At 37.3% G+C, this 20949-nt stretch overlaps 5 protein-coding genes across 5 annotated transcripts; 2 read left to right on the plus strand and 3 right to left on the minus strand.

The window, feature by feature from the left end:
- Positions 1–30: 30 nt before the first annotated feature.
- LOC101266741 (uncharacterized) lies at positions 31–1613 on the plus strand. The gene has a single exon (XM_004244302.5). The coding sequence runs from the start codon at positions 186–188 to the stop codon at positions 1278–1280; it is 1095 nt and encodes a 364-aa protein (XP_004244350.2). The 5' UTR covers positions 31–185; the 3' UTR covers positions 1281–1613.
- Positions 1614–1863: 250 nt separating this feature from the next.
- On the plus strand, positions 1864–5384 carry LOC101251009 (CRS2-associated factor 2, mitochondrial). Its single transcript, XM_004244081.5, has 6 exons — positions 1864–2001; positions 2613–3170; positions 3913–4040; positions 4151–4376; positions 4463–4590; positions 4923–5384. The coding sequence occupies exons 2-6, from the start codon at positions 2642–2644 to the stop codon at positions 5100–5102; spliced, it is 1191 nt and encodes a 396-aa protein (XP_004244129.1). The 5' UTR covers positions 1864–2001; positions 2613–2641; the 3' UTR covers positions 5103–5384.
- On the minus strand, positions 5257–8426 carry LOC101250711 (purple acid phosphatase 18). Its single transcript, XM_004244080.5, has 5 exons — positions 8106–8426; positions 6383–7051; positions 6103–6291; positions 5929–6017; positions 5257–5721 (listed from the first exon to the last, which is right to left on the minus strand). The coding sequence occupies exons 1-5, from the start codon at positions 8271–8273 to the stop codon at positions 5526–5528; spliced, it is 1311 nt and encodes a 436-aa protein (XP_004244128.1). The 5' UTR covers positions 8274–8426; the 3' UTR covers positions 5257–5525.
- Positions 8427–9092: 666 nt separating this feature from the next.
- LOC101250426 (polyadenylate-binding protein RBP45) lies at positions 9093–13116 on the minus strand. Its single transcript, XM_004244079.5, has 7 exons — positions 12527–13116; positions 11533–11998; positions 10091–10146; positions 9885–10015; positions 9703–9799; positions 9469–9630; positions 9093–9357 (listed from the first exon to the last, which is right to left on the minus strand). The coding sequence occupies exons 1-7, from the start codon at positions 12842–12844 to the stop codon at positions 9355–9357; spliced, it is 1233 nt and encodes a 410-aa protein (XP_004244127.1). The 5' UTR covers positions 12845–13116; the 3' UTR covers positions 9093–9354.
- Positions 13117–13426: 310 nt separating this feature from the next.
- Positions 13427–18118, minus strand: LOC101249838 (DEAD-box ATP-dependent RNA helicase 32). The gene is made up of 8 exons (XM_004244077.5): positions 17580–18118; positions 16903–17178; positions 16076–16399; positions 15592–15783; positions 15304–15459; positions 14752–15188; positions 14281–14444; positions 13427–13881 (listed from the first exon to the last, which is right to left on the minus strand). Exons 1-8 carry the CDS (start codon positions 17952–17954, stop codon positions 13541–13543), a joined length of 2265 nt encoding a protein of 754 aa, XP_004244125.1. The 5' UTR covers positions 17955–18118; the 3' UTR covers positions 13427–13540.
- Positions 18119–20949: the final 2831 nt, after the last annotated feature.

Consider the following 20949-nt stretch of genomic DNA (forward strand, 5'->3'; position numbering starts at 1 on the left):
AGATGAAGTAGGCGAGGGTAATATAGTCAATGCACTAATATGACCCCCCCCCACCCCTACCCCAGGGTGCTTCTGTGCACCACACTCCTGCTTTTTCTTTCATCTTCTTCTTTTTCTTCTGTAACTTCCCGGGTCGGGTCACTTATGCTCCATTTCCTTTTCGACCAGACCCGGATTTTTCCTCCATGTTAATGTATTTCAAGAATCGGGTCGTTTCATTTTCTGGAGGTAACCATTTCTTTGCCAGACAGAACCTTCACCCTCTACCTGTTCAAGTTCAAAACTTGTCTCAAACCCTAGAAATGGTGAATGAATCGGGTCATTCAAAGAGACCCATGTGCCCATCATGCTCTAAACCCACCCGTTTGTGTCTCTGCACTCGATTGAAGACCCCATGTCTTGAAAACTCTGTGGCTGTCACAATTCTTCAACACAGTCTAGAGAAAAATCACCCTTTAAATTCCACTAGAATTGCTTCTATTGGCCTGCAAAATCTGAGTGTGATTTCAGTTTCTGATGTTAATTATGAAGCTGAATTCGTCATTCGTTTGCTCAACTCAAATCTTGAAATGGGTTCTCGAAATTTGGATGACAATAGTAGGAGAAACCATAAAGACTCAAATTTTGATAGTAATGCTGCTGTTTCTTTCACTATAGAGAAGTATGGTGCAATTAGTACCTCTCAGAATCAACATTTGAATAAGCCGTGGGAACAGTCTCTTGCAGTAATGCAGGGTAAGACTCTGCATAGCGGGAGCTTAAGTGCACCAAGCTGCGCTTCAACAGCCTCTAGAGAAGCTAGTGATGATATACGAAAAGGGTTTTTGGTAAAAAAGTTGCAGAGGAAGTTATTGGATGGGGGCTGTGAATTTCAAGAATCAAAGGAGTTTGAAATTTCAGTTCCTTCAGGATCAGTGCTGTTATTTCCAAGTGAAAATTCGATAGGCACTGAGGAGATCGATTTTGAAGTGAAAAATCTGATTGTACTTGATGGGACATGGGCAAAAGCAAAAAGAATGTATAATGAGAATCCTTGGTTGAAGATGTTGCCACATTTGAGGTTGGATGTAGAGAAGCTAAGTTTGTATAGCGAAGTGAGGCGTCAACCTAGAGCTGGATATTTGTCCACCATTGAGAGTATTGTATATGCTTTGAAAGCTGTTGGAGAAAAAGATTGCGAAGGATTGGATCATTTGTTGGATGTGTTCGAGTCTATGGTTGTAGATCAGAGGAGATGCAAAGATGAGGGATTGAGGCAAAGATTCTCCAATTGCGACTAAATTTAAATGAGTGTTCTTTAAGTTCATTTAGCTTTGTTTGGATCACTAGATGTGAATGAGATTATTCAAGCATCTTTTTAGATGAATATGCTACTACTTTTTGTACTCAGATTACTTCTTCATTGAGTTGAGGGAGTATCGGAAACAACCTCTGAGGTAGGGTATAGTTTGTGTACGCTCTACCCTCCTTATACCCCACTTTGTAGGACTACATGTCTGAAGTAGCTTGTGCGTAGCAGGATTAGCTTCACGGGTACTTGCTACTTAGTTCTTGGTAAATCTGAGTTGTATTTCGTATCAGTTTATTCTGTGAATCTTGTTGCTTTTGAAGGAGCTAATAGTCTCAACCGTCTTTTTAGACTCTTTACTAGTGTTGTCGTAATTAGAGCACAAGCACTTTGCAAGAAAGGGACAAACAGTTTAAAAATGGGAAATCCATAAGCATGAGCAAGAACTCTTCAAATTAAAACCCTCTTGGCAGCGCGATTTAAAGGCGATGCAGCCCTAGATTATTCAGAGCAGATACATTACTAATGTGCTGGATTAAGTATGCAATATCAGAATCAAACTTTGCCTGTGAAACACTTGGTGATGGTTAGACAAACTTCAGATATTTGAGATGATAACAGGACATATCTCAGCGTCCTCGGGGGTGTATGTAACACCATAGATAAATCTTATATCAACAACAAGATACAGGAGATGCTGGGTATATAAAGAAGTAAGTCTAAGATTCTATAACGCGTTTAAAGTCATGTTGGCCTAAGCCCAAAATTTTGTGCAACCTTTGATTATGACGGACATCCTTGATGATGTCGAGGGTGTTTATTTATGTATAGCAACATCATAGACAAATCTAACTCTACCAATACCATAACATAGAAAAGGACAAGTATATAAGAAGCAAGTCTTAAACCTTAGTGATGCGTTCTAAACTTCTGTTAAAGAAATATTTTTAACAATTTGTTCAAAGAGAAAGATGGAGTCGTAAAGCAACACTTAAATTGTCTTCGTGTAATCTACGGGTCACGAAATTGATACTTTAAATTGTGAAAGTAGAGACTAATACTTTCATTTGAGATGGTTTGTCTTAATCTCACCATTTAGGTGCAGTCCTTCCTGGACTCTTGTAACTATTGACAAGCTTAAAAATATTTATTTTTCGACTAACGAACTTAATTTCACCTATCATTTTATAACACGAGTAAAATACACTTCAATAATTTTCTCGATACCATGTCCGTGCTAGAGTTTGAAATCAGTTGCTATTAATTTGCTTTAAATTGCAAAAGTGTTCTTAATATTCTCTCGTGTATTTTTGTTTCTTCACAGAGCTACGAACACACAGTAGCGAGCTTAGAATGATGAAGCTATTTCCATGGCGTCGTTTAACCATTCAAGCACATGGTACCCTCTATTCCAAAATCCCCTCTTTATCATTCATCAATTATTCCCCTTCTCTGTTCCATTCTCAGCCAGAGCAAGATGATATCTTCGACCCTCCATTTTCTCCCCCCTTAAAAACCCATAAACCCAAGAAATCGATAACAGAAAAGCATGAAAATGCAGCATCCAACGAAGATTCTGAAAAAGCTCACAAATTTACTGTCAACTCCGACTTGCCCTTTGATTTTCGCTACTCTTACTCTGAAACCAACCCGGCGGTTGAGCCAATTGGTTTCCGTGAACCGCCTCGGTTCTCTCCGTTTGGACCGGGACGGCTTGATAGAAAATGGACCGGAACTTCAGCTCCGCGTTTACAGCCGGTGGATTTGGAGAAAGTGGCAGAGGAGCGACGGCGGATCCTCGGAGAACCGCTCTCAGAAGAAGAAACGGCGGAGCTGGTCGAGAAGTATCGTCATAGCGATTGCTCTCGTCAAATGAATTTGGGTAAGTTCAATAAGAGCCGTTAACTTGTTTCAAGTCAAAACTAGTATAGTACCTGTGCAATGTGTGGAAGATGGACAAAATTAGAGCAGAATGGACTATAAGAAGGTTCATTTAGATGCAACACTTGTTTGGATTGAGGCGAATTGATCGAATTTCAACAAGCCTCCTCCGTTTTCGGATGAGTGTAACGTGATAATGATGGTTTTTGTTGTAAGTAGAAATTTGTGGCAGAGAGGTAACTTATAGCATAAATGATCGGATGTTATAGCGAGTGGTTATTATAGAGAGGTTTGACAGTATAATGAGTAAAATCAGCCTTCTGCGATAAATTCTGTGATTGTCTGTTTGTCTTTGCTAAGTAAGATAGAGTCATTCGTGTTTGTATTCTGAATATATTTTGTTTTAATGTACTTCCTGAAGAAGTTATGATATAATCTTATATATATGAACTCCATCTTAGCCGAGATAAACAGGAAAGGAAGTTGTCGGCCAAAATAAAGACAGTCAACTTATTATGATGAATCGAATATCAAAGAACAAAGAATCCCTTCTAGTTTAGGTTTGAGGCTAGTAGAGCTAAGTAGATATCTTGCACATATGGCTTCTGTTTGACCGATGATTGGTATTTGTCTCTATGAATATAAATTTGCATCCTCATTTACATCTTGGTATAATGATCACTGCATTTAATTCAGTTTGATCCATACTTCTCCATGATTATCATAGCTTTATTGTGTGTTAGGGCGGGGTGGAGTTACTCACAATATGTTGGAAGATATCCATAACTATTGGAAGAAGGCTGAAGCTGTTAGGATCAAGTGCTTGGGGGTGCCAACTCTTGACATGGATAACGTATGCTCTCATCTCGAGGTTTGTGATCTGAATACCAGAGTGCTGGCACATCTATTTGGATGTAGATTTCTTTAACCTTTTACAAATGAACACTTCTGTCTCTGATGCAAAGCACAGTATCATTGTAGGACAAATCAGGTGGAAAAGTTATCTATCGCCATATTAATATCTTACTCTTATATCGTGGTCGACATTATGATCCCAAAAGTAGACCTACTGTTCCTGTGATGCTGTGGAAGCCTTTGGCTCCAATATATCCGAAGCTTGTGAAGAATGTTGCTGAAGGCCTGACATTTGAAGAAACAAAGGCAATGAGGAACAAAGGGCTCAATGCTCCTCCTCTAACGAAACTCAGTGAGTAACTTGTGTTTTCTCTTTATTAAAAACAAGTTAACAGATTGCCGTCTGTATTTGTTGATTGTTACATGCCACTCTTCTAGGCAGAAACGGGGTGTACGTGAATGTGGTGGGCAAAGTCAGAGCGGCTTTTGAAACAGAAGAAGTTGTTAGATTAGATTGTACCCACGTGGGAGCAAGTGATTGCAAAAGAATTGGTGTTAAATTACGGGTATTATTCATATATCTTGCCTCAGCTTTCAAATCTTTAATGTTGATACTCCCTTCTTACCACAGGAATGTCTGTTTACCTCGACATTATGTTATGTTAAGTTATGTTATGACAATAAACCAAATAGCGACTGACCTGAGATACAGATTCTTCCCCAGTCTCTGAAACCTTGTTTGTGGTATACTAACTCGGGAAACATATGAGAAACAGGAACTATCTAACTTGCACCTGTAACGGTGTGGGAGTAAATTTCATATATTATTTGTCTCCGCCCCCTTTTTATTTTCAATGCACGACAAATTGAAAGTTTCATTTCACTCTATTAATTTCAGGATCTGGTACCATGTGTTCCTATCTTGTTCAAAGATGAGCAGATTATTCTCTGGAGAGGCAAAAGAGATGAACAGAACAGAACTCCGGCTCCTGAATGGAACTTAAGCTCACAGATGACTTTTGAAATTTCGAGCTTCCATCTTGGAGCAAGGCACTCACAATCTTCATTTGGCAAATGAATCTGCCAAGGCTTCTCGACTGTTGCTTGAACTTGTTATACAAGAACTGACCATTATGTTCAATGACATTATCCTGGGTTTTGCTGATGAGATGTGCTAAATTAGGCAGCTCAGATCACAGATGACAAAGAAATGCAAGCAGGTGAAGAACTAGTTTCTGAAATCCTGTAGTTGATAGACTACTTTTTGAGTTACATGTAAACGTTCATGCTAAAGCTTCTGAATTATAGATGTTTTCTACAGAACAATTAGTTACATTTTTATGGCATGGTATTCAACTTACAGCTCTCATCTTCAAGTTTTTGACTGTTGAGTTTGAGCAACAAGAGACATTACTCAATATATCTCCTAAATTTACTTAATAATAAGAACAAGTAGTTGGTTTCTGTTACAAGTAGAGCTAAGAGCTTCCAAGGATTTCTCTTAGTTCATGACTCTAACGCTGCTGCATCCTGAATCAATCAACGAGGTAATCGAAACTTGATCAGACCTCACTGGTTCATCATCATCATTTCTATGCCAGCTCCAAGAGGCATGAGTTGAATTAATTATCGCAAGTTCACCATGGCCAAAGCTTGCTTCGCGGAACACAGACCATTCTGGTTGGGGTAGCTTGTACCTGTCAATGATTCGCCAGGACATGTAAGTTCATTGTCATAATAACTTCCACTCTACAAAACCTTATATAAGCACTTTGTGAGAAGTTTCCTTTTGTTGTCAAAGTTGTTCAACTCAGAAACAGAACCAAACAAGTTCTTGTTTCCATTGCCATTTTAAGGATCTTGTGCTCAGCATGGCGAGAAAAATTAATACAAGGAATACTTACTTGCGCGCTAAACCTTCTTTGTTTCCTCCATCACCAATTGTTATGTGGACAGCACCACAAGGATCAGGTTTACCATTATAAACTCGTTGCTGTTGTAAAAGAAGAAATGAATTGCATCATCTACGAGTATGCAATAATCAAAAGTAAACAAGTAAATTAGCAAGCTAGGCATACCGTGCGTTCATAAGCATGAACATGCCCAGCAAATACTATATCTGCACCAGCTGCATATAACAGAGGCTCAATAGATGCCATCATGTCATCAGCTTCACCTTGATGAGCCTCATTACTGTTATACCATGGCACATGGAATAACACAACCAACCAAGGAGTCTTATTGCGATCAACCTTATGAAGATCAGCCTAGAAATGAATTTCCAATAAATGCACTTGTATTAGCAGAACGAAAAGTTGCTAAGCTTTTCAGTAATAAACGAGAGCTCAGCTAATTAACCTTCAGCCATCGATATTGATCAGAGTAGTCATCGTAATCAGTATATGAACCAAGCATGATTGTATGAACCCCAGCAACGTCAAATGAATAGTAGAGATTCGAAGTAGATCCACTCTCCTCAAATGGCATCTTCCACCTGGAGTTGTAAGATATAAATTCATCCACAACGAATGGTATGTTTTCTTTTTCATGATTCCCTTGAGTCACCATCCATGGTCTTGCACTAGCCAGCGGCTGAACCAGTTGACCAAATGTGTCCCACCTATGTTGAACATAATCAGCATAAGAAAGGTCACCAGGGAGCAAATGAACATCATATTTACATTGGTCTATATGGTCTAAAGTTGACTTCGTCCATCCAGTTTGGCCTAAATCTCCTGCCACTGCAAAAGTAACAGGAAACTTAGACGGTGGAGTTTTGAACTGGAACTCCGGATCTTCTCCACCACATCTGTAGAAATACACTGTGCTGTCTTGCAATGGTCCTATCACAGTATGATGTATCATCCCAGAACGATAAAACAGGTAACTGTACTTGGTACTTTCTCCTTGAGCTTTATAACTATATTTTCCAGTGGATGTTCCATATTCAACAATTGAAGGAGAAGATTTATCAGTTGTCACCCATGATACCCTTATGTGTTTGTCTCCAGCTAATGAGATGTGAACCTGAAATGACCATGTCAATCCACATGATCAACTATACAAGCCACAACAGTAAACCAATTTGGAATGACATAAAATGTTTCCTTTTTTATGCTTGATAGGTTGCAAAAGTTCGGTTTGTGCTCTGAATCAAGAAACTAAAGAGGGAAAGAGAAGTTAGTCGAATTGAAATGAATCCAAGAAATATTAGTAGTTCTTTACACCACCCTTCATGCCAACCCCTCCCCCACCTTCGTTATAATAGCATTTCACTAACATTAAATCCTGGCTCCACCTTTGACTAACATAATGACCGTGAAAACATTCTACATCCTCCTAAACAGGACCAAACACTAGCTTGAATACACAATAAGAAAACGAAAGCACAAAAGAACAGAGCTTTGGAGTGTATTGAGCTTAATTGACGCCTAATTAAACTACATTGCACATTGATATCATGCAAAGCAATGCGTAGAAAATCAAAACTACAACTTCCTATGAAGAATGAAAACACAGATACCATGAAAATTGGTAACTTCAGGAGGTTAAAGACGGTTGATTCAAGTTTCAATCATTAAGGAATAACCAAATTATGGTAAAACATTGACCCATATACGAACCTTATCAGATCAAAAAGAAGAATATTAAGCACCCTTAGTTTCACATCATATTGTAACAAAGAGTAATTAAAACTCCTAAACTCAGCTAAACAACAGTATCCAGATATAATCCAGACCCAAAATTACAATATATCTCTTCTAGTAAGTTGGCACTCATTCTCAAAAAATCTCTTCCCTCAATATCTCTCTGTCTCAATTTACATGACACATTTTACTCACCTCCCTACTACTCTCTCGATACATCTCTGTCTCAATCTATACGACACATTTTACTTACCGAGAGTAAATTTGACTTTAATCAACTCAATATTTTAACATTAAAACTTAAATATTCAAAATAAAAATAAAAAATTGAGTACTACTATATAAGTTACACATATTTCCAGTGTTCATACATTAATTTGATTTGCTATCAGAGAAAAAACTTAAAATTCTAGATCCGCCTCGATCCTCATTACCTGTTGAGGTTGAGAGGAAGATTGTGGATCCCATGGCAAACGAAAGGCCTTACGCGGCGGAGGTCGGAGATATTCTACTTCTTCTCCAGCTCGGACTGTTCTGCTGATGAACGGAATGGATGTCAAAGAGAGTAATAATAGTAGTAGTATCTTCAATTTGAGCTCCATTATTGGTGCTGGTGGATTTTGATGTAATTTTTTGAAAATTGGAAACTTAAAAGACTATCAGTCATTGCTTCTTTTTTTTTTGTTTCACACCTATAATTCCCAATCTCTCCAGATTTCTCTTTTTCGTTTTCACACTTCTCATATTTTATTCACACTTTTCGTATTTCATTCCGTATTTATTGATTTGACTTGACGTTAAGTTTATAAAATTTATGACTAGATGTTTGTGCAGTTAAAAATTATTAAACTAAATATAAAATAGATATTTTATTAAGAAAAAAAATGGTATATAATACCCTCCGTCATCATATTTTTAGGACATTTATCATTTAAAAACTAAAATATATATGGAAGACTAAATAGAAATACATGACGAGTAACATCTGCATACCATTTAGAATAGTTTGAGGGTATATTTATCATTTTTTCAAATACTATTTAGAATAGTTCAAGAGTATATTTGTCATTTTTCCCCGTCATCTAAAAACTAAAATATATATACCTTTACTCTACTATAAAGGAAGCTAAACAAAGACACACGTGACAATAATGATATCTACATTTCATTTAGGATAATTCAGGAGTATATATATCATTTTCCCCTTCTATAATGAATTTTTAAGCATAGTTTGTATCACATAACATAAAGAAACAACTCAAAATTATTTAAGACATCTAAACAGTAGAAGACTCTTTATGTATCATATAACATAAAGAATTTCACATACTAAAATACAGCTACTCTACCATCTTTGTTTCGTCAATTATAAGCATCACATTTACTAGATGCTGCTCACAAGCAAACCAAATGCAATCGAATACTGCAAATCAGAAATGGTAAGAAAAAACTTAACAGAGTCTACACACAGGTCAAGGTACAGTTTGGAATGTTTCGGTACACGTTAGTGTAATAGCAAACTCAAGTTACAGACAGGAGAAAAGAAAATGTCCCACAAAAACTCACAATCACTCAGTTTATCAAATTCATTGTACAACCAGTCACACCGACGGGAAAGATCAGCCTAAGCACTGGAAATTTGAACGTCGTCTACTTCTTAGCCTCCTTGAAAATAATTAAACTTCACTGCAAATGAAGTGAACAACGGATGAGGAAATACTGTTGAAGAAGATGCAATATGGCTATCCAGAAAGTGAAAAGGCGCAAGCCAGACCTTCAAGGCCATATTTGTCATACCTGCTGTGGCTGCTGATAATTCCCATATCCTGGGTAATTCCCATAATACATATTAGGGTCCTGAGCGGGAGGAGCATATCCATAAGCCTCATATCCTTGGGCATACCCATAATATGCACCAGCACCAGCACCGGCACTTCCACCCCATTGAGCCTGATCGGACTACATAGAATAATCACAGTCAGCACAATAGCGGATTTATCAAGTTTAATACAGCAAAGATAGGCCAAAAACCTGTTTGTTAGAGGGGCTACGCCCCCAAGAAAGCCGAATGCTTTGTCCTCCCAATTGTGTGCCATTCAAGCTTGACAAAGCCTGCTCAGCAGAAGCTCTGGAAATGCCGAGTGATAGTACATAAGAAAAGAACATGGACAAGAAATCTAGCAATAGACATTATTAATTGCATCTGGCATTACCTACTACCAAACTGAACAAAGCCACAGCGCTTTCCAGCCACTATCTTCACGTGAACCAATTCACCATATGGGGAGAAAACTTGTCGCAAATGCTCTTCTGCAACACTGGGATCCAAACCACCAACAAATATCTGTTCATTTGAATATGAAAGGTTAGAAGTGCATATACTAGAAAAACAAACTTAACATCGAAACAAGCTACCCACAGTTGTATTATTGGGGTCACTTTCGCCTTGAGTAGCTTGAGGATTTTGGTAGGTAGCTGCAATGGTAAAAGATGTGAGTAGAAATGTAATCATCAAAAAGTGCTACGGCATCTATGGTCAATTTGACTGTCCGGCAGGTAGAGAGAATTGGACAGTAACACAAAAGCATAAAAGAAGAAACCAAGACAAGGCTACACATCAATTAGCCTAAGCTTTATAAATGAAGATAGTAGAGTGTGAGGTCCTTTTAATTCATTATGACAATCATTTTACATTTCCACACATGTTCTGAAAATCCATGAGCAGGGGAAATAGATGAATGCATTCAAACACATAAAAAACACAAAATTAAAACAAATAAGTATCCATAAGCATTACTTTACAGCCTACACGTGAATGCACGCCCTTTGAAAGACATGAATTTTCAAAGTCCAATGTTTTGTGGCATAGACCCTTGTTAAAAAAGACATAATACATAAACATGACCCTTAACTTGGCGTCAAACAACAATGACCTTTAACTTTTGGTGTACACAAGTAAGCACTTAAACTTGTATAGCGTGTGTCTGTTTAATTTTATACAAGTTTAAGTGCTTAGTTGTGCACAATCAAAGTTGGAGGGCATAGTTGTTCGTTGAAGTCAAGTCAAGGGTCATAATTATGTATGCCTTGAAAAACTGTTAAGGCAGTTCAAAGGGAGATGAGCTGAAAAGGTGTTGATAGGTCAAGTTGAGTCCCTAGACTTGGTAGCAAACACCTTAACACAGACAGCTGTGAACGTGACACACAAAGGAAGGAAAAGAACTGAAAGGAAATGAACTGAAACAACTTGCCGCAGCATTATTTAAAGGTGTACAAGATAGATCCTAACTGAAATAACACAAGGCCAGCTGAGGAATTAAATAAACTGGTAAAATGAAGAAAGGAAATTTAAATTTTGATAGAAATGAAAATAATTTACGAAGGTTCGTAATAGTAATTCAGGAACTGGAAATTAACTGAATGTAGCATAAGATGCCACAAGAATACGAAGTAAGGAAGCGTGACATAAACAAATACACTGACCTAAAATGAGGCCACGCACTAAAGTGGAATCATTTCAGCTGAAATCAGTTCCAGGCCCCCATATGAGAGCCTCTCTGTTTCCTGCTTTGAGACAACACGAGTTTTATAAGTTTGTGCACATTTTGAAACAATTAAATGCCCCCAAGCGTAGAAAGTTAAGTACTGGAAGAAAAGGATTTTAATGATTCCACTACTTCAAGCGCAAAGCTTAAAGAACAATCAAATTATAGACTCTGAACACATCAAGAGATTTATGGCATCATTGTGTACCCCATATCACAAATGCAGACAACAAACAGTACAGTTCAAACTGCAAACAAAAAGAGAACAAAAAGGTCCACCTTCAGCATAGCAGATGAAAGGGTGACACGGCCATACCTTTCTGGGGGGTACCCATTGGTTTCTTGTTTGCAGCCGGGCCAATCCTCATGGGCCTAGATGAACAAAGTACACCATTCATTTCAGTCATAGCACGCAATTGTTCACTCTCATCAGAGAACTTGACAAATCCATATCCCTTGGTACGTCCAGTAATTCTATCTGTTACAACTTTTGCACCTTTTACTGATGAATACACGGGTTTGAATGTCTCTTGTAGCACATAATCCGTCACATCAGCAGCCAAATCACCAACAAATATTGTGTACTCGGGTGAATCATCTCGCCTCTCACCGGCACCAAGAGATGCCCAGTTCATACGGAAATTCTGTTCCACATTTGGCATCAAGGCGCCATTATATGTTTGTAAAACAGTTTCTGCAGCCGCATGACTCCTGAATTCGAGGAATCCATAACCTTCAGACTGGCCACTTTGCTTGTTCCTGATGACCTTAGCAGAAACAAGCTGCAGAAAAAACAATAAAGCCATCATCATAGTGCAAATTAAAAAAATATAAGCCAATATAATTAAGGCAAATATTGATCTTTCCCATTGGTTTCCACCCTTTCCTTTAAGGAAACTTTCAAACCCCTCAACACATATTCTAAATTCACCACCAAGTTTTCAATTTTTTTCCAAATCTTTGACATTAGTTTCCAACCCTATCCTCTTCCACCAATCACCTAAGCCACATAAAAAAATTGCAACCAAAGGCAGAAGGGTAATTTAAAAGACGAGGCAATCTTTCCAAATCCAATCGACTCCACGTACAAATGCAATCGGCAGGCTTGACATGAAAATGAAAGAACTTTAAACTATCATCTCCCAAAAAACATCATATACTGTATCACAAATAAGATATCATTTTCGTAGCATAAACAACATCACCAAGCTCTATAACCACCTATGAAATCAGAACTTCCTAATATTAATTTCTCAATTAATTGAACCATCGTCCTCTAAAAATTGCAGAAAAAACGAATAGTAAATTACCTCGCCGGTGTGATAGAAACAAGTGGAGAGATAACTCTCATCCATCCAATACTGCAAGTCCCCAATCCAAAGAGACCTAACCTCATTTGGATTAACATTCGAGCTAGGGCTAGAATTAGTCGCAACATACTGTTGAGACATAGTTTGCGATGGCTGTTGTTGCTGCTGACCCCAAGAAGGTTGAAATTGAGGTTGTTGAGCTTGCGGAGGTTGCATCATCCATTGTTGTTGCTGCTGCGTCGGCGGAGCTTGCTGCTGATACTGATCCATTGACATAGGTGCCATTGCTGGCTGAGCAACTCCACTTTGTGGCATCATTTTTCAGGCGAAATCGAACGAGCTAAGATGAAACCCTAGGGGTATGAAAGAGAGAGAAAAAAAATGGAACGGTGACGAAGATAAGGTTACTGGGTGGGGGTGCGTGCGTGGGCCTTTGTAAGAACTAGTCAGCAGAGGACCCGTTTAACGGAATGGATATTTGGGCCTTTTGTTAGCCCAACCCATATACATCGACGGTCCGAGCATCTGAATACGTGTGATAAAGTGTTTTGTTAGACACTTTCAATCTAAATTTTGAAAAAATATTTGTGTCGCATATTCATGTGATTTAGTTTAGGGTTTCTAATTATCATATGTGTTTAGGAGATTACTCAATTGTTCGTTGTTGTTAATCATACAATTTCTTGCATATATGATCCAAACTACTTTTCTATTAGTTGTCATATTTTTCTTTTAACTACTGCTCCGAAATAGTGGTAAGGTTTGTATATATACCCTCTCCAAAACTCACTTTGAGAGATTTTTTTTCATTTTGGAGATTGATGTATATGACATAATTTATGTTAGCTGAAGTAACAACCTAATAAACACTAAAGAACACAAACAAAAGGCTCTCCAAAATTTGAGTGAGAAAGTGACCCAATAATTTCTATCTATTCGAGGTACTATAATAACAGCATTGATGCTGAGAAGTGTGAATAATATAAATTACAGCTACCAAAAATGTTAGTTCCATTATGAGTGCATGGAATTTAGCAACTTCAGAGCCAGTTCTTCTTGCTCTGCCAAAGATATAGCATCAGCAGCAATACCATCTTTAGCCATGTTCCCTTTCCTCTTGTCATCCTCGTCGTCACTGTCGAAATATATCTTTGTTTTCTTGTCGACTCTACCTCTGGGGATTTCCATGTCTGACCCAGAGAGTTCTTCATCTTCCTCCTCTTCTTCCTCTCTCCCTCTCTTATTCTTCATCTTCTCCCTGATTCGTTTTTCTTTGCGACGTTTGCGGTCCAAATCCTTGTCTTCTTTGTCAGCCATCTTCAGGTTCTTTCTTAACTCAGCATATCTCTGATTTACTGCATCATCAGCAAGAATAGAACAAGGTGGTAAGAAAGCAACATATGCAATTGAAAATATGCAGTAATACATATCAGCAAAGCAAATAATCACTTAAGCAACAGATGCAATTGAAAATATGCATTAATACATATCTAGCTACTACTTAGCATCAGCGAAGTAAATAATCACTTCTCGCCTGAACACAGGACTAGGGTCGAGTAACCAAATTTTGCTGCACAGTAAGCAGAATATGCAGGAAACTGACTCGGAATGCAAGTTCAAAGTGATGAACTAAAAAGAGCGGCAAAAGTTGTATAGTTTACGGGATAGTACTTGGATATAATAAAAAGGACAATTCAAATAGCACAAGATATTAAAACCAAAGCTTTTGAGACTCTTGGATATATCAGTAATACCTTTTTCTTTGTTGAGTTGAACAGAGTCTGCACCGCTGCTTGAGGCTGCTAATCTTGCAAGAGGAGGTAAGGTGTTCCCTTCCTCATCAAACACAACCCTTGTCCCTACTGGTCTGTGGACATTGATCTTTAGTTTCTTTTTCTTCGTAATTCTAGTGGCCAGCCTACAAAACAATTCAAATAACAGGAAGCAAAATCAATCACAATGAAGATCATAATAAACATTTAAAAATGTGAAGCAGTTAAAAAGATATAAGGGGAATAGCAAGAAGAGTATTATGGAGATGAAAAACCAGCATACGTTTCAGGTTAGCAGACCATTGCTTAATGAGAGATTTTCTAAAATTGCACTTCCACCAGGCAATAAAAGTAAGATTACCAACAAATCCATTCTGCTAAGCTAATGCCATCTTGCTTAAAAGAAAAAAATTCTACACATCTATAGACAAATCAGAGAAGTAGTTGACATACATATCATCTCCTTTGCTGTTAATATTTTCTCCGCGTTCTTGTGTCTCCTTAGCTAGAAAGATGTCTTCATCCACTTCCTCTATATCTGATTTGCCTGCATCTGGATCCTTAATAGGAAATTCTGGATCCTTAATTGGAAATTCCAACAAATTATCATCGCTTGTGTTCTCTGGTATGAGAGATAATGCTTCAGACACTGTCTTCCCTTTGAGTTTCTGTTTCAGAAATCGGATCTTTGGGGTCATAGGAAGACCCAATGAAGCAGAGAATTCATCAATAGGAAGTTTTGTAACATCAAAAATCTCCTTATCTCTCTGTTTGTGTATGGACTTCAAATATGTTATGAAAGCCCTTTGAGCCAGATGTTGTAGATCAGGGTACTTGACCAATAAAGAAGCAAGTATACCCGAGACAGACTGTATCCTCTTTTCATTTGCCTGTTTCACACTTGATAATTAGACAACAAAACAACAAGATGTTTTGCGGAAAAGATAAATTATAATTTCTATGTCCTCAACTTAAGTTGTTAAACAGAAATGGATGAATTCCTACCTTGATAACTCGAAGGGGAATCTTTTTCTCTTCCAACTTTTCAAGCATCTTCATTTCAGATGGCATCACGAATAAAACAGATCTTCCGCCTGAAAGGTAACGAGCAGTGCGGCCAACTCTGTGTATGTAAGAAGCACAATCTTCAGGACAATCCACCTGAAAGGTGAGTTTGCATCATATACATGTGAAACTTTCTAGTTTCTTTACAATGGCATCAACAACCTTCAACGGATGAACAATCACTAGTTTCATTTAAGGCCTTAGATTCTAAAAACATTAAGAACTAACCTGGACAACCCAATCAACCGCCTTATTAAAATCAAGTCCCCTCGAAGCAACATCAGTGGAGAACAGAACAGAACGTTGTTCACAAAATTGGGAATAAATTCTCATCCTTCTATCTTGCTTCATCCTTCCATGAAGACACTTGAGGGGAATCCCAGGACGGAGTTTTTTGAAAGTTTCAAAAACAAATTTTACCTGTTGAATTGGGAACAGTAAAAAATGACAGAACAAATCAAATCACCAGAAAATTAAGAGCAAAAGTTTTAGCTGTTGAATACTCTGAAACCCGATTCAATATAGCAGATAGATAATTTTCCTTTTCGAAAACAGGTGATATAGCAAAGGTCATTAGTGCTTGTTGATGTTAGGTACTAAAATCAACAGCAATCTAAGATTAGGTGCAATATTCATGTCATCTTACAATAAGACGTTCAATATGAAGTGTGAATTCTCAATTTCACCGAACCCCAAGAAGAAGTTCAGATACCTGCTTGCAGCTTGACAGGAAAACCAATATCCTTGAGTTAAGATGTGCCTTTATAAAACTCCACAACATGTCAAATTTCTTATCAAGAGGAACAAGCATTGCTGTTTGTTGTAAGCGGTTGGGAGTCGCAGTATCGGACTCCTCGTGTACACCCAAATATTCAGGGTCTTTCAGGCTGAGCCTTGCCAGATCTTGGACAGACTTGGTCTGGGTTGCTGAAAACAATAAGGTCTGCCTATGCTTAGGCAATTGTGAAATGATTGCATTTAGATCCCTCTTAAACCCCACATCAAGAATACGATCTGCTTCATCAAGAACTAAAACCTGTTCCCTGGCCAGGAAAGATGCACCCAAGTCAACAACTAAATTAACATGCATGATTCTAAAGCAGAGGATGAAGACAGTTAGACAAGTGATTTCACAAAAGAAAGGATGTCTCTTTGAAGAAACAATTGAAATAGAATAAATAATAAATAAAAGACAATAATTTCAAAAACTGTAGTAGCATCAACAGACAACCTTTCAATAGCTATGCTTCCACTAAACATAGCAGAGAAAAGGAAAATGAAGCAGGTCCAAACCCCACCAAGGTAAAAAAGGAGGGAGCCAATCTGTCCCTAGATGCTATACAATCATAATTAGTACGCTGTGATGAGCAAACTATAGCATTGTTTTCGTGGAAGGTAGTCTACACTAACATTAATAAAGTAGGAGCAAATCAGAAACTAATTCTTGATGATGCAGTATTTACTCCCTGCCTCTTATCAAGGACAAGACATGGTAAAAGAGCCTTAGGAAAGGAGAGGAGAAAGTGTTGTTAACTGGACCTGAAGTTGTGAACAATCAAAATTTGGTGTCTCATCCATATGCTGAAGAAGCCGACCAGGAGTACAGACCAGGATGTTCAATCCATTAACATGTTCTTTTTCAGCATCAACATCTTTGCGGCCACCAATCAGAAGGCCAGCACTGAAGCCTTGATGTTTCCCAACAGATTTAAGTACTTCAAAAAGTTGACCTGCTAACTCCCTTGTGGGAGACATTATGATGCATCCAACACCGTCCTCTGGTCCCCATCGAGCTTTATACAATTTCTCTAGCACCTAGAAATGAAATCTAATTAAGTGACTGAATTTATTAAAATGGTAAAAAACCAAGAAACTACACTAGTAAATAACGAAGAGATTCAAGCACCAAAGCGCAAAAAAAAAAAACGATGGAACTATGGAAGCAACATTTCAATTAACAAATTGAATATCGAAGCAGCAAACACATAAGAGAATGTGAAGCCAACATTCTTACCATAACCCAACTGAATAACTGCACAACAAATATCACCAGCTTTTTATCATAACAAGCATCAACTATCAATGATGGTGGGATGATGAGTTGTGTTTTGACAAACAGTTGTTTATAATTCAGCTAGGGAACCTGATAGTTCAGCTATGAAACTCAGAAAAATGGATACTTTAGCTGTGTTTTCGATTATTAACTCAAGACGTACCGGAATAACAAAAGCCAAAGTCTTTCCAGAACCAGTTTTCGCCGCACCAAGAATATCACGGCCGCAAAGAGAGTGTGGCAGAGAAGCCCTTTGAATATCGGTCATAGTTTTGTATTTGCACTGAGTTAACCCATCTTTAGTTTTCTTAGAAACCGGCAACTGACTGAACCTATCACAACCAGCATACCTAGAGAATGAACCATCCGGAAGACGTCCAACCGGAGCTTTATGTGGTAATGGCTCAAGCGACAACGGATTTGAACCGGATTCCGGTTTACCTGATTCTATCCATTCCTCCAGAAGCTCAATTTCATGAACCTCTGATAACCGATTCTGTATTTTAACTTTCCGTGACTTAGGTGCATGCTTTCCCATACCTTTTGCAATCGCTTATTGATGGAAGTGTCCCGCCGGTGAGCAAAATATGAACGGCCGGCGAGAATTAAAGGAGAACCGGAGATGACGGCGTCGAGGAGGGTTTTGGCAAGATTTAAACTTCGGATTTGGGCCACTTAACGTCTTACATGGGGCGGGTCAAACGGGTTAATTTATTAAACGGATCACAATTTAATACACTTGATTATTATTGTTTTTGGTAATTGGTTGCATTAATTTGTTATATGAGATTTTGAACTCATGTGAACTAAAAATATTTATTTCTAATTGTCAATTGAGAATTAATTATTATTTTTTTTAATTTCACCCTTAGCATTAATTATTTTTAGAATTATAACACATAAATAGATAAAAATAAAAGAATTAAGAAGAAATGTACATTTTTAGTTAAACTATATTTTTAAATAGTTTATTTTTAAAGGTTGTGCAAATTTTTATTGTGACCACTAAAAAAAGCAAAGAGTACTTTGAAGTAACTTTTCTTATGTTTTCCAACTCCAAACCATAGTTAATTTCAACTTATTATTCCTCTAAGTAGGAGACATTTGATAAAATTATATCGTTCAAATCGAATGCATAAACTTGAAAGTTAAAAAGTAAACTTGATCAAGATACGTATGCATAATGTTGTTACGTTTCTTATACTGAACATTTGAATTGACATATTTGTTTTCTTAAAGTATCTCTTATTTATTCAAGTTCGATTTCTCGTAATTGCATGGTATTTCATTGTTTATTACGTCTTAGAAAAAGAATTTCGAAGCAAATGATTTCAAATGCATGTAATATTATGTAAAACTTGCGTTGTTTGGCATGAAACACTCGTTCGATATTCTTCTTACACGTGTCTTTTTGCCCACAAAACTTTACGTTTAGGAGTAAACCTTTGAGTTGAGTTATAAATTAGATTGGGAACACAAGATAACATTCTCTGTCACTACAACATTTTATGTCTCCAACCACTCTAGAAAAGTGTGGCCTAAACTATGAAAAAGTGTGGCCTTTGGTAAAAAGCCACACTTTTTTACTTTAAGCCACACTTTTCCAGGTGTGGCCGAAAGCAGCGAAACCTTAGAGTTTAGGCGACGCTTTACAAGCGTAGCCTTATCAACTACGCTTAAAAGCGTAGCCAAAAGGAAAAAAGGCCACGCTTTTTACCTACGCTTAGAAGTATTGCCATATGAGCAACACTTTTAAGCGTAGCCTCAAAGTCAAAAAGGCCACACTTTGTAGCTACGCTTAGAAGTGTTGCCTTATCAGCTACACTTACAAGCGTAGCCTAAAAGAGAAAAAGTCACGCTTCTGCTGCTACGTTTATAAGTGTTGCTTTATAAGCTACACTTTGAAGCGTGGCCTTTGCTACCATATTGCCCACACTTATCAAGTGTTGCCTTTTCTATCTAACGTATGACAACACTTTGAAGTGTTGTCCTTGCTCAAGTGCATACACAATTTACAGTCCTGTGCCACAATTTCTAATTAAAATACTTCAATATTATATTGCAATAAATAATCTCTAGCGCTAATAAGTAATTCAAATTTATAGATTTCCCATAAAGTACTTCAAAAGATAGTATGTGTTGTGTACACATACCCATACTTATACATCAATATTCTAAATGTATACACATAAATCAAATATGTATTTAAACTTTTACAATAGTACAAAAACTCTTCATCATCCACTTCAAATTTGATCACCTCCATTTCCCTACACAAATAAGATATTGGCAGTTATATAGAAGAGGTAAGACTTTCAAATTGCAACAATGAAATCCAACAGTTATAGAGAAAAGGAATTAATGAGGAGACACAAACAATTAGATTCTCCTATAATTATTTGTGTATTTGTTTGTAGTTATGGAAGCATGCTTTACTGACGGAAATAATGCTATATAGAAGCACAAAAGGCATAGTGAAAACATTAACAAAAGTTACAGATTGCAGCAGCAGTTATGCTAACAACATGGATATTTTACAGAATGCAGCAGCAGTTACAGAAAATATTAACAACAAATCTGCAGATTGCAGATTGCAGATTCCACATTGACTGAATCCTCAATATCCATTTCACTAGAAGCCAAAACTTGAACCATGTAAAAGCAATTCTATCTTATTTGTATTAGTCAAATGAGGAGCACAGCCACAGATGGTGCAGATTGCATGTTCTATAGAAGCCAAAACTTGAACCATATAAAAGCAATTCTATCTTATTTGTATTAGGCTAATGAGGAGCAAAGCCACAGATGGTGCCTGCTGTGCAAGCTTTTGTGACTGTAGAACACTTAACTAACTGAATCCTCAATATCCATTTCACTTCATCGGGATCTATACTTTTAGAGAACTCAATAATTTGTATTTTTAAGACAAAGGATCCTTTAACTCTGAAGGTTATCTATGATTTCTACTAAACATTCAAATCTTTATTCAACTAAAAAGGCTCCTTGGAAACACCAACCTTAACGTAAGGGTAGCAACACGACTAATCAATAATTTGGACTGTAATGTTCTATACTAGTTTGCAAGCTAGTACAGACTTATAGCATCCTGTAATGTTCTATACAAATGCCAAAAAAATAGTGAAACAAAAGAAGCAAAATCTTAGCTAATAGGATAGGTGCCCTTGGGATATTCTTAGGAGGTCAATTCTCTTAATAGATTTGGTTGCCTTTGTTTCCACTTTGTGCCTACCTTTCTATCCTTTTTCTCTTCCTTGCGTAATTTCCGTTCTTTGTTTTTCCTATTCCGTAATTTAGAATTGAATTAAAGAAGGTCCTACTATGTAAAGAGGATCAACCATCGCAAAGAAAAACACAAAAAAAGGATAAAATAATGTATGATCCTATCTATCTTAAAGTATTTGCGATGTCCAACACATTTTTAATTGTCTTCCTGTGGATTGAAAGAAATAACATACAAAGGTTGATCAACGATGAAAGACTGGAAAATTCAGTCATTTAACTTACCAGCTAAT

The sequence above is a fragment of the Solanum lycopersicum genome, chromosome 7, assembly GCF_036512215.1.
Source record: "Solanum lycopersicum chromosome 7, SLM_r2.1".
NCBI lineage: Eukaryota > Viridiplantae > Streptophyta > Magnoliopsida > Solanales > Solanaceae > Solanum > Solanum lycopersicum.